Below are 14266 nucleotides of genomic sequence, written 5' to 3'. Positions count from 1 at the left end.
TCAAAGCATTTCTTATCCATTGTCATGTAAGAACATGACAATATTGTTTTGATTTTGTTCAGACTTGCAAGAAAGTGTGATACAGTTGCTGAGTTTAAATAAATATTTTACGAGCTTGCATACATACGTACAAAACCATCTGGAAATGTTGTAGAAAGCATACAGGCAACGTGGAAGGAGCTCAAACTCTTTGTAGTGACATGCAGGATCAAGTAAGTTGCTCTAAGCGCTCTTTATCTGAACGTTAAGTAGAGAATTTCAGTTTATACAATGCAGTCTAGTAATATCTTGATTTATGAGTGGCCTAACTTGCAAAAAAAAAATCACGCACTGTCGCCTGTTTGTACACATGTTTCTGGTTTACAATGGGATGAAATTAAAGTCAAATATAAAGTCAACACAGTTCTTCAAAATTACTTTGCATATCCATGTACGATTGTGAATTGTCTCCCAAGCGCTCTGCCCTGCCCATGCAGGGCTCATATTTGGCTTTTGATGGCGTATAGGTCAGATGAGCGCAACCTAAACATTCAAACTGCAGGCGCATCACATACTGGTACATACAGTATCTGATTTATATCCACATACGCTATAACAAACGCGGATTTGAAAGAAATGCATAGTACTGTTCACATTGCATGAAAGCATCTGATAGATGTCACATATGAGCAAAAATAAATAAATAATCTGATTTGACCAGCAGTGTGAACATAGCCTAACCGACCGACCATGTTCCTGCTATCGTTCACTAGGCCACACTCCTTTAAAAGGCACACAGCTTAACGCAATTGTTGTTTACGTAACGGCTTGTCCCAGGGTACAGTAATTGCACTTTAAAGGACACTTTATTTCTTTACTTTGTCTTTTATTGTTCTTCAAGTAACCTCAGTATTTAACGGTGCCTTTGCACACAAAATTATTTAAACAATACATGATTGATAATACAATACAGGTGTTTCTTCTACATAGATGGGTTAGAACGGAAGTGATAATTTTTCTCTCAGCTCTTTGCATGTCCCAAAACTTCTGGTTCGATGCTGTTTTGCTTGTATTTTCAATTACTTTCAATGGTGGATATTGACACTGAGTTACAAATTTATGGAACACAAACTAGCCATATTTTTTGTAGAAGTTGTATAAACAGTTTAGAGAACTTATTCCAGCCAGGACAAAAGAATGAGCTAAATATTGTTTTAACACTGATACATTCAGCCAGCTGTGGCCTATGGCACAAACGTAGTAACAAATGTACGTACATATTCACACAGAGCACGTAAGCAGGACAGAACACCTGTTCCAGTATACGTCCGTGTCTCTGAGGAAAATAATCTCCTTATCTGTCAAAGTCCGAGCAATAAAATGCCTGTTTAGTGTGTTTGCTCCCATCTGGGTTATTGATGGTGGAAAGGAGATGTGAGGGTGGAGGGTGTTACTGTTAGTCTAGTGGAGGAATGTGGCTCCCGCCCGCCATCCCTCTTTAATTTGTTAGTGTGAGATAAAAAAAAAAAAAAAGTGTCCATGAATTCCGTGATTATCTAATCTGCCTCCTGCACTCGAAAGGTGACTGGTGAATATCGAGCAAACACTCGGTGAGTGTCTACACCTTCCCCTGAGGCTTTTTCGGGTGGGGGTGGCGATTACTGCTGTTGTCAAGTGGCCTGGAGCTTTTTTAGGGTGTTTGATGTTGACAAGGTGCTCCTCTCCTAACATCCACATTGGCATTTGAAGGCACCTTCTTTGTATTGGCTGGCTTGTTTGTCTTTTTTTTTTTTTTTTTTTTGTGTTGTTGTTGTTGTTTTTAGATATTTGTGGCCGTAAAGGGCAGGAAATGCTTCGATGTTTCACTGAAATTCTAACTTTTAACCCAAGATTACTGGTATTTCACCTTAAAGATGTTTTAACGTTAATGTGGGAATACTGAAGGACCACATTTAAGTACTTTAGTAATTTAGCTTTCAATTTACTTTATAAGCGCATGCATTCAAATCATGGCATTCAGCTTTTCAGCATTTCCACGCAATTTCTGCAGAAATTGCACTTTGTCTAGTTAACGTTATCATTGTGATTACATTTATAAAGATGTACAACTCTAATTATTTTTATTTATTTTTAATCACCACTTTTCATTGTCATAAGAGAAAGCACTGGTTTCTTCCTCTTTATAGTGAGTGTGCCTATTCTAAATATCAACCTATGGTTATTCATTAAACTATTTTAGTTGTTATGAAAGTAATATACAAATTTTTTCCTGTGGATTAAAGAGAAAGTCAACCCCAACATTTTCTTTAGAATAATATGCTCTATACAGCCCTACTAGTTGAAACACTGATTCATATTGTGTTTGTGGAATTTTAGTTAAGCAGCAAAATCCAGCCATTTTTATCCATCTTAATGAGCGGCCATTTTGCCACTTGCTGTCGATGGAAAATTACATCAGATCAGGTAACGACCAATCACGGCTGGCTAACCTGACTGCAGGATTTCAATATTTTATTTATATATATATATATATATATATATATATATATATATATATATATATATATATATATATATATATATATATATATATATATATATATATATATATATATGTATGTATATGTATGTATGTATGTATGCATGTATATATATGCATGTATGTATGTATGTATATATTTGTATATGTATATATATGTATGTGTATATATATATATTTATATATGTATATATATATGTATATATATATTTATATATATATATGTATATGTATATATATATTTATATGTATGTATATGTATATATATATTTATATATGTATGTATATATATGTATGTATATGTATATATATATATTTATATATGTATATATATATATATATTTATATATGTATATGTATATATATATATATATATATATGTGTGTATATATATGTTTATATTTATATATGTGTGTGTATATATATGTTTATATTTATTTATATTTATATATATGTGTATATGTATGTATATGTATGTATGTATATATGTATATGTATATATGTGTATATATATATATTTGAGCTTCTACTCACTGCATCAAAAATCTATCTGTTTCAAGTGAGTAAATGGCCAAAGGCAGGTAGTGCACTTAATTTGACATAGTGAAATGTCAAGTTTGTGCATAAAAGACATGTTTTACAACACTGTTGTTGTCTCAATTTGTTCTTTCTCAACAATAATGATTAACACCCAGAGAAAGTGGTGAGACTTTCCACTTTTGTATGTAAATGACTGATGCATCAGGATAGCAGAAGACAGGGACTTAAGAATACTCTAAGAGGGTGAGAGAGAAGTGGGTGTCAAAATAACTTGAATTCCTACATTGCACAGTATTCCATACTGGAGGGGGCGGGACGGATAGGGGGAGGAGGGAGGACGGAGAGCTCTCTGGAAGCAGGTAGTGTGTGGGCGGAGTTCAAATGACTGAGTGAGCCATCCACAACACAAACAAGACGCTGAGAGACGTGATGTCTTTTCTCACATGCTGGTTTTAGGGAGAGGATGAGGGGAAGAAAAATGAACTGAAAGACAAGTGTGTGTGTGTGTGTGTGTGTGTGTGTGTGTGTGTGTGTGTTCTTTTTTGGGTTTTTTTTGTCTGTGTGTATGAGTGTGTCTTTAATGAAACCATCATGGGCTCCACGGCCAGCAAAGCTCATTACAAGGCTCCTCGTGTTCGCAAGAAGAAACGTAAGGTCTGTGTGTTTTTGTTTTATTGCATAGTGTTCGATGGGAATCCTGCTGCAAAGGCTGAAAGCAAAATTCAGGATTAAGGAGGAATGTGACAAATTCAAAGACTGTTTGAGTGTTAACACTTTGTTTAAATGCCACTTTTCAGTTTACTTAATGATGTCTTTACGTAATGCAGTGCAGTGCTGAACCAATGCCACTGTGAAGCTTGAACTGTCCTTATCACATAGTTTTATGACATGTGCTTTTATTTTACCACCAGCTTTGTACGACTTTGCTTGAAGGGGGGGCAACAGTTGGACTTTTGGTTTTTTTTTGTTTTGTTTTTTGTTCCCTTGTTGTCTTTCACCTCAGCCTGCTTTTTCACTTAACTAACCCCTCCAGCAACAGATGGACTTTATGACTGTGTGTGCGCGCTGCTGCTGTTATTTTGTGCTTGTGTGTCAGTGAAAGATGTGAGCGCATAGAAAAGTGCACTGAATGTGCTCACGTGTGCAATGGTTTGGTGTAGGCCGCCACGTGTGATTGAACGTACTGTACACACTTTTTCAGTACACTTGCACAATCCAATGAGATCCATTACAAAAATTATAGCAAAGTTCTGCTTTTGCCATTATAATGCTCAGTGTGTCATCATCAGTGAAAGATGTGCATGTTATTATGGGTGTAGTTTGCTGTGGCATTGCATCTTGCTGTGGGGTGTGTCTAATATTTTGGCTACTACATTTAGTACAAAATTGCAACCCACTATAAAGCATACAAACATGTTGTGAAACCAAAATCTGTGTCAATGCTACATTTTTATCTCACACACTGTCTGGTATTGGATCTCATTAGATTGTGTACGTCATGTCGTGGCAGATGAATGCATGTTGTACCAAGGTTATTTTAGTTAACTAAGAATAACTCAAATTCAAAAAACATTTTTATTAACGAAATACAATAAAAACGAAGATTATTATAAAAAAATGGAAACTAACTGAAACTACATTTTACATTTACAAAACTAACTATATACTGATAATGTCCTTCGTTTACGTCTTTGGTAATACATGAGCCCTTGGTGTCGATTTTAAATGTGATTTAAGTATACAGTATTTCAGTATTAACCAGAATAAAGACATTTGACAGTGTGTCGGACAGCAGTAGCAGTAGCCAATAGAAGCGCACTTTCACATGACATCGCTCCCAGGTGCCAATTTTGCGTGTTTGACTTTTGGCTCCAATGGCTCGCCTTGCCTGCTTTTCATTTCATTCAGCCCAAACGCAACACTAGGTAAGAAGGACGTTGCTTTTTTCATTTTATCATGGTATTTATTAAATCTTGCATACAAGTAATACACAACGTTTAAAAAAAAGAAAACTAATACTAAAACTAAGCATTTTTTAAATAACTAAATTTAATAAAAACTAACAGAGCACAACTGCAAACTAACTACATTTAAAAAACTCAACTAAAAACAAAAATTTAAACTAACTATAATGAAAATTCCCAAACTATAATAACCCTGTGTTGTACCCCATTTAAATGTGAGCGAGTAGGTGTCTGTCTGAACAAATCAAATGTATTCTTTTTGTTGTAGCACTTTGTCAATGTTTGACTGTTTGTATTGTTCTCTATCTGCAGCATGCAGAGGCCTTCAAGCAGAAGACGAACTTGTCACTAGAACTGGCAAAGCTCAAAGATGAGCTGGGTAAGCAATATTTACAAATAACGTACAACGCAAACCATTATTTGTTTTTAATGGTGAGGTGCAATTCCTCACGTTTCTGAGAAAATGGAAAAGAGAGCTGTAGGGCAACTGCGCAGGCTCGAACCCGTTTGTCATCAACACACATACCCTGTGTTTAGGATTATTTTATTGAGATTGACAGATAGACAACATCAAACTGAAGTTGTGTGCCAGAGCATTGATACAAAATGAAGACATTTTTTGGGTTGCTCTACACCATAAGATGCCATTCACTGCACTTTGGCGCTTATTTATTGGACTAATGTGAGCACTTCCCAGTTAGAAGAGGTGAACTTGTGCACACTCTAAAAAGAGAATTGTTGAACCAACTTACAATTAAACAAACAATTGTTAACCAACTTAATAAAATTGCTTCAAGTGGTAACACGCGATTGAATTAAGTTAATCCAAAGTGATACTGTATATTAAATTAATGCAAAGTGAATGTATTAAATTTAATTAATTATGAGTTCATTAAACTTAATAGATTCACTTTGTGTGTTACTAGAAGCAATTTTATTTAGTCAACAATTCTCTGTTTAATCTTACATTGATTGAACAATTGTCTTGTGTGGTGGCCGTGGCTCAGGGTCGTTCAGTAACCAGAAGGTCGGCTGTTCGAGCCGGCGCTCTCCCCAAGTCATGTGTCGTCGTATCCTTGGGCAAGGCACTTCACACACATTGCCTCCAGTGCTACTCACGCTAGTGTATGGAAGGTGCGAATGTTTGGTGGTGGTTGGAGGGGCCGTAGGCGCACACTGGCAGCCACGCTTCCGTCAGCCTGCCCCAGGGCAGCTGTGGCTACTTAAGTAGCTTACCGCCACCACAGTGTGAATGTATGAGCGCACAAATATTGCAACCACTGTGGAGCGTCTTTCAGTATCTGATTAGATAGAAAAGCGCTATATAAATCCAATGCATTATTATTATTGTCTTTTAAGCGTGTACAACAAAATTGCCCGGTTTCAAGCACGTGCATGCTCGCCTAACCTGGATGATGATGATGATGATGATAATTGCCACTTTGCATAACAGAAATAAAGAGAAAACAAGCCACAGTCAAAAGTCCACGAAGCGCTTTGGAGCAGACATGACCAGATGCGTATTATTAATGCAATCCTGCCTCCCACCAATTATCCATGACAAAATTGCTCCCTTTGATATTGGAAGGAGTCCAAAAGAATCAAAAGTCGGCAAAGTTGCAGTAATGCAGTTGCGGCGTGAGACTGTCTTAGCAAAGGAGGGATGGGCCCTTTTGAATTTTAGAATTCATATTCATCCCATTATACTGCTTTGAGTCCATATTTCCACAACATTTTATTATGTTCTTGTTTTAACTTGTTTATGATGCACAACAGACAGATACAAATACAGTACATGAATGTAGTGTTATATATTAATGTAACAAGTGTACTCCAAAAATGAATGCGGGCTTTACAGTATTAAGCATTCAGTAAGCCTAAAAAACTTTGTTCGTAAACACTGACGAGCTTTTTCCTGAACTCAACTTCCGCCCACCCCACAAGAACACTTGACACTCTTTCTACTTCCATTCCATCATTTGTCGCACCGCTGACTCTAATCTTTCTTTTACTGTGTGTTTGACCTTTGGCTCATGTCTTTGCACACAGAGCTGAAGAATGTTTGCAGTGTATAGGCCGTTGCTGCTTACACACACACACACAGACCGAGCTGTCAGTAAAAGCTTAATACTCCTGCAGTGAGTCTTAACAGGAACAACCTGTCATGTCCCGTTCAGTGGTTTAATAGTTTTCTTGTGATACGTTGCAGTCCAAGGTCACATGCTCCATCTGTTGCACCTGTCTAGCTTAGTGATTTGCTCTTTTGATTGTTTGGGCCTATTCTGGGCTAAACAGCCTCCAATGACTGTTAACAGTACAGACAGAGAGTTGAGAATAGAAATGTTATCTTTATTTCACACAAACACCACTACCACAACGACAGAGGTGGCAAAATCCAGGTCCAGAAAGTAAAAACCCTGCCACAGTTTGGCTTTAGCACCTTGGGCTAGCTAGCCCAAGGTGCTAAAGCCAAACTGTGGCAGGGTTTTTACTTTCTGGACCTGGATTTTGCCACCTCTGTCAGCCATACACTTCCATACAGTCTACATTTTAAATATATCAAGTAGACTAATGCATGTAGCCCTTTTTAGAGGAAGAAAAGATATTGCTCCCCGGGTGCTAGTTAAACTGCTAGGGAACTAGCTAGCTAGCACCTGGGGCTAAAGCCAAACTGTGGTAGGGTTTTTACTTTCTGGACCTGGATTTGCCACCTCTACTCAACAATACACACACTCATTTACAGTAGGCTAGCCAATGTGTGTGATGAAGCACAGGCTAGAGTATAACATTTCCTCAGCTGTTATTGGCTTTTTGTTTCCATCACCACTGCAACAGCTGCATGCACACATCGCACTGTCAGTTCCATTAAAAGCGTTTCAGCAAATGTCCCGGCCACAGCCACTTGTTACGGCATACTGTACTTACATCACAAGCCAAAATTTTGAGCACAAGCTACTCTGATGTGGTTGACGTCTACTCTCTTAGTCGGTACAAATTGTGCTGTGTGGTACTTTGTGACGCTGTCAAGTGAAAGCCTTAGCTGGGCAAGTCCCGATACAGCCTTATTTCAAGGTATCTCACGACGGCGGTCGATACTAGCTGTTTTACAATCAGAAATTAGAATTTAGAAGAATATAAATTTCACATTAATTTCATGCAATTTTTAGAAAAAAATTATTTCTTTTAAACTACCTGTCATAGTTTTTTTTTTTTATGTATCAAAAATTTGTATTGATACTTGATATCAGTGACTACTTAAGAGTTGAGTACTCGTACTGTGATCGGTCTAGGGGTAAAAGTGGTATCTAACTCCTGTAATCATATGTGTTAGTTGAAACTGTTCCATCCTTGAATTTGGAATGTACTTTACATAATTGCGTGTATGGCTTGTTGACAGGTAAGCGAGAGAGGGAAGCATGCATCTGCGTGTGTGAGATGAATTAGTCATGTTAGGTATGAGTTGTGCTTGATAATTCTTATGTGACTGGCAGATGTTTGGGTCGGCATCGCTTGTCTTTGATGAGAGCAATCAAAGTGGAATGCGGTTGAACACGCCAGTTTGTTGCCTGTTGTCAGCTACTAACTGTTGACCGCTCTCCTCCTCTTTTGACATTTGTAACAAGACAAACGTGTCAGTGCACAAGAGCCACATCTGGCCTCTTGGCTCTCTTCGCACCTGCTTTCACTATATATATTTTTTTAGCTCATGTGATTACGTGAAGAAAAATGAAGTTCTTGTAGCATGACAATTATGTCATAGTTTAAAAGCGGGCCTTTTCATTCTTAGCTCTTCATTTGTTTTGGTCTTTTTAGAAAACCTCAAACAATAATTTTACAAATGAATTTTTAAAGCATTTATATCTATTCGTGCAGTTGTGCTTGGGAGACCATTTTCAAATGAAATACTAAAAAGTCCTTGTTTATCATACTATGCACAGTTATGGTTTTAATGAACACATTTATGCAGAAGCTTGCTCAACTCACTCATAATACAAGCAGGAACAAACCTAAATTTAAAAGCTATGTTTTTCTGAGCTTTTTACTATTATTATATTATACTTTTAAATGTATTACTATTTACTAGATGACTTTCCTGATTACTTTTTCTTTGCCTTTTTTGTGTGCGTGTCACATAGTCTACTTTTATCGTATGCACGGATTCACTAGCTAAGAGCCGGTCAAAATGGTGGTCGGCTCATTGAAAATTTGACTTTGGAACCTTATAATTTGATTAGTGAGGATTATTTTGATTTCAAAATGTGATGAAATGTCGTTTAACTACTATAACATAACAATCTGCCTGGTTTGTATACCAGTCACAGGCACGAACAATCTAAAAATCTAAATACATGTAAATAGTTATTTGAAATGTAATAGTTTTAAATATTTTAAATGACCATTATTGGCCATCAGATTTAAAAAAAAAAGGGGGGAAAAAGGCAGATGCCGGCAAAATGCCTGACCGATAATCGGTCTATCCCAACCACTTATACTCCTGCATGAAATGTACGCACTCTTACGTAGCGCAACCTCAAAATCAAAAAATTTGGGTGTTCCCTGTTTATACCTCTTGCACGCTCCAGAGGCTTGTGTACTGTAAGTCCAGCGGCCTGTGAAGGTGAAAGATGATATTGCATGTGTTGAGTCATTTCAGCAGCTCTCGATGTTGGAGACAGCCGCCACCGGCCGATTGGCTGACACTTGCAGACGTGTCGAAGGGGCTCGTATACGCTCACTGTCCGCCCAATGGCCATACTATGACCCTACTACAGTACATGACGCTGACCGATCATTTTCATTGGTGAAGAACGAAGAATTCAATTTTGTTCACCTATGAGGAGCATTTCTGCATGCTGATGGGAGTTAGGGTTTGAAAGCGGCGATCACTATGTAGACAGCATAATGACGTTGAATATTTATTTACATTTGATCTATGCCGGTGGAAATACGTAAAATGGACTCACCCGTGTGTGTGTGTGGGGGGGGGGGGGGGGTGTGGCTTGATGTGATGGTTGCTAGGCAACAGCTAATCAGCACTCACTTGCATGAGCACAATATTCGGAAGAAATTCCTTTATTGGATTGATGAGAAAGTGAATGCAAAAACACATGCGCCTTCAAATTGTTGAAGAATCTGATTGAAGTTGTAACACAAATCATTCTTATGTCTGCGCAGTGGCATCGTCTCAGTGCAGTGACCGTTTACACAAGGAAAAGGAGGAGGCGTGCATCAATTTGGAGGAGGTCTTGAAAAGGCTTAATGAGCAACACAAGGAGGAACTGGTGCAACTGGAGGACAGGTACAACACTTAAGCACACACGAAAAATCACATGTCCAAACGGATCCTTTGTCTGATTCTTGTTTGTGTTTCAGATTAAGGAGTTTTTACCAAACAGAGTGGGACAAGGTCCATCAAACATACCAGGAGGAGGCTGACAAATGTCGCATTTTAATGGAACAACAGGTCAGAGAAGCATTCTTGATTAAGGCAGCAATCAAATTGTATAGTTCAGTCTTTGACCCAGCAACGCTTTGACAGCAATATCTTAACAAAATGCTCCCAACATCCTGAGCTGAGAAGGTGTTTGTTAAGTTCAAATTCAATATTTTTCTTATACACATGCACACACGTCAGATGTTGACTTTAATTGTTGATTGCAGTTGTCACTTTTGTCTTAGGCACAAGATAATAACGAAGGTTGGCCACTTTCATAACATTTTCTTAGGCTATATCCGTCTAAAATTTGAACAAAGCTGTAACAAAACAGCTAATCATAACAAATGACAGCTGCACAACATGACATTTGAATAAAATTTGCTTGAAACTGCTGACTAATTGTAATAACAAATATAGGGAGACCGGGACTAGTTGTATCATTTTTTTTATACTATATATTTCTTGGAATCAATACATCATATACAAACAAAATGTATAGCAGATGAAAGACCAAAGTCTTAATTATATTTTTTGTATTCATGTCATTTTCATACTTTGTGTCAGTGCAGTTATAAGCCATCAAATAGAGGGAGTGAACATTTGACATGTCACACTATATGGGGTTAGATGTCACACTGGATTTTGCAACTAATAAATCAAGGACAAAATTATCCTTGTTCTCCTGTTTTTACATCCAGAGAAATTGTTTATCATTTATCTTGAAAATTTAGAATAGTCGTTGAGCAAACTTTAACATAAAATATTACGAAATGGATTAAAGTCCTTAGGAACTGCTGGCATGGTTCTCAGCCTCAAATGCCTGTGTTGATTCCCTTGAATTGAATTTCAAAAATTAAAGCATTTGGGTTAATGGATGAATGGTTCATCATGAAACTTAAACCAGTCCTAACATGTGGGCATACTGTAGTTCCAACAACTGGAACATCCATTTTTAAACAATGAAACAAAACTTCCTCACTCTTCACATTCATCATCTGAAGAACAATTCATCATCTGAAGAACAATTCTGGCATACGTAAACAGAGTTGCCAGAGGTGCATTTTTCATTGGCCCATTCTTTGCAAATGTGACAACAAACCCCAAAATGACTAAGACAAGTTGCCCCAAACTACCATGTTGGCTAATACTTGCTCTAGTTTAAAGCCAGCTTAAAACAGAGCTGTGACTGAGGCATGAAAATATGCCTGAATCTCTACTCTAACAAGTCCACATGATTTGCTGCTAGAATTTGTCTATGTAGGTAGGACAAAATATATGAAGTTGAAAATTTTTACTTTGGGTTGTGCAAAGCAGATAACTGGCACTCATCTCAGCTCACAATGTGCTATTCTCTTTTCAGACAGTACACAACCCCTGACCATTTCTACAAAGAAAATTAATATTACACTTTTTTGTTGCACCCTCTGGTGGAGAAGAAAATTGCAATGTGACAACTTACCCGTGATACAACGAACCCTGATCTCCCGCAATAATAATTATTTTATCATTTCTTGTTTATATCTTGTTTAAACAAGAGTCTCATATATTTTTGATGAATCAGACGGGCCGATCTAAAACTAATATACAAAAATATGCCTACAGTGACATTAACATACTTTGAGTGGAGCTCACTGATGATCAGCAAACGGATTTTTCAGGTGGAAGAGATGAGGAGCAGGCAGGAAGCAGAGAGGAAGAACCAGGAAATAAGTCACAGCCAAATCATGGCGTTTCTCAAAGAGCAGCATAAAACTTCGCTACAAGGTCAGTCCATCAACTGATAACACAAAACACATCACTTCACAATTCTACTTGAATGTGTATTTCTGTAATTGTTCAATTCAGAGCTGAAGAGAATTCAGGAAAAGGATCTGGAGAACCTGGACAAAACGCTCAAAGAAACAGAAACCACTCTTTCTGTAAGACTAACTTTTTTCGAGTTAATTCTTACAAGCAAATTCTGCAACCTAAATACTGTTTGTCAAAGTAATGATGTTGATAAACTCTTTAAGAAACGTGTCCCGTATAACCATCATTGTTGCACTGGACAGGAACAAACATTCTAGTTTTTGGGACTGATTTCACTTTTGTAAAAACCTCCGTTTTTTCTACCAGAACCAAATATCTGAACTGTCAGCAGAAAACGCGACGCTGAATGGAAAGCTGAAAGCAGAGGAAGAGAGGCGGATGCTGGCAGACAAGAATCAGGTAAGGACTTTCCCAGCGTAATAAAAGTCATCACATGACTCACATGCTCATCATTTTCACTATTTAGTGATTAACACCAGGTTCAAAGAGCAGAATGAAGGTGAAGCAGATATGAACACAGCTGCCCTCTGGCATGCAAAAAATGATTGCACTTGCCCGCAACGTCACAAAATGCTCAACTCCTTGTCGACAGACAAACACTTTGCAAATTATTATTATTTGACACTAATGCAACATTAGACGCGCACAATCTAATAAAAGCCTGTACACTTACAAGATTACAGGATCTTCTACTTTGTTCCTTGCAGCTCCATTATGTGCTGTGTTTAGTGGTGTGCGTGTGCGTATGTTTGCAGAAGGACTCGCACACTGTTTACCTGGAGCAGGAGCTTGAAAGTTTAAAGGTGGTGCTGGAGATCAAAAATAACCAGCTGCACCAAAAAGAAAAGAAGCTCATGGAAATGGACAAAATGGTTAGGAGCGTTCATTTTTCGGCTTATCATCGTGCCTAAACCAATCCAACACAAATATTTCAGGCTTAAAATGTGTGTGTGTGTGTGTGTGTGTGTGTGTGTCCCAGGTGGAGACAAATGTGAAACTGGAGGAATGCCTGACCAAAGTTCAGCAGGAGAACGAGGACTACAAAGCCAGGATGGACAAACATGCTGCTCTCTCAAAGTGCGTGCAATAAATCATTTAAATGCTAGTTTCACATCTAAACGACGCGGCTCATCAACACTTTTATTTCATCGGAACATATATCTAACAGTTTAAAAAAAGATCTTTAGTTTCCATCTTTCCTTTGCCATAAAAAATATTTCCTCCCAAGTAAATCAACAGGTGGCACTGTGACCTCTATCAGTAGATTCCTAAAGAACGTTGGACCCCCAAAAATTGCCTATAGGTGGCAGAATATGGTAGCAAAGGACTACATTTGTCCAAATGAAGCGCCCCAACTCAGTTTCAGTTTTTTAGCACCACGATACCACCAGATGGAGCTCAACTCTAAATATGTGGAGGTTCACTGTAAGGTTGTGTTAAGGTTAATCGGAATTCAATTACAGTTTCAATTATTAGACTCCACAATTACAGAATCGGCATCATCGTAAACAAAATTAAAGATTATTAATTTTGAGTTGTTTAAATTTGTACATTTGCGCATTTTATTTTAAAATGACTAATTTAATAAATCTTGTTTGGTCCAAAAGGAACTTGCATAATTACTGTGTTACAAAGAAATGTATTTGTCTTAATATTTTTTTACATGTTTAAACATTTCCTTGTTTTGTACCAAAAAACAAATGTCCTGAACGTGATTTCAATTATAAACAAATTAATTGTGATTATTATTTTCTTCGTAGTCGAGCAACCCTAGTTCTATGACAGTGTATTAGGGCCACGTATGAATATATATATTTTTAGAGCGTGGGGGGAAGGGGAGAAAAACTCGCAGATTTTTGCGACTTTATAAAGTGGCAGATTTGCCCCCCAAAAAACTCAGAAACTTACAAGAAATACACGTAGCGTACAACTTGGATGTTTGTGCCAATACTTTCGGTCGGGTTTTCAAATAAGGAGATAATAATTTTGCAGAGATTA

General features: G+C 37.5%; 1 protein-coding gene across 4 annotated transcripts in view; it reads left to right on the top strand.

Annotated features, from left to right (window-relative positions):
* The window catches only part of LOC147170284 (uncharacterized), a 70889-nt gene that overhangs the window by 54864 nt on the left and 1759 nt on the right, over nucleotides 1-14266 (top strand). For 3 of the 4 annotated variants that reach the window (XM_086081984.1, XM_086081985.1, XM_086081983.1), the window contains exons 10-17: nucleotides 5335-5401; nucleotides 10198-10321; nucleotides 10396-10486; nucleotides 12118-12223; nucleotides 12305-12378; nucleotides 12575-12667; nucleotides 13024-13140; nucleotides 13248-13345. In XM_086081984.1, coding sequence (XP_085938110.1) covers nucleotides 5335-5401; nucleotides 10198-10321; nucleotides 10396-10486; nucleotides 12118-12223; nucleotides 12305-12378; nucleotides 12575-12667; nucleotides 13024-13140; nucleotides 13248-13345 — 770 coding nt within the window. The remainder of the gene's footprint in view (nucleotides 1-5334; nucleotides 5402-10197; nucleotides 10322-10395; nucleotides 10487-12117; nucleotides 12224-12304; nucleotides 12379-12574; nucleotides 12668-13023; nucleotides 13141-13247; nucleotides 13346-14266) is intronic. The other variant, XM_086081986.1, reaches the window with a different exon arrangement.

Source organism: Leptonotus elevatus, chromosome 8 (genome assembly GCF_054856555.1).
Source record: "Leptonotus elevatus isolate MCC_2025b chromosome 8, RoL_Lele_1.0, whole genome shotgun sequence".
Lineage (NCBI taxonomy): Eukaryota > Metazoa > Chordata > Actinopteri > Syngnathiformes > Syngnathidae > Leptonotus > Leptonotus elevatus.
This window is presented reverse-complemented; position numbering and strand designations above follow the sequence as displayed.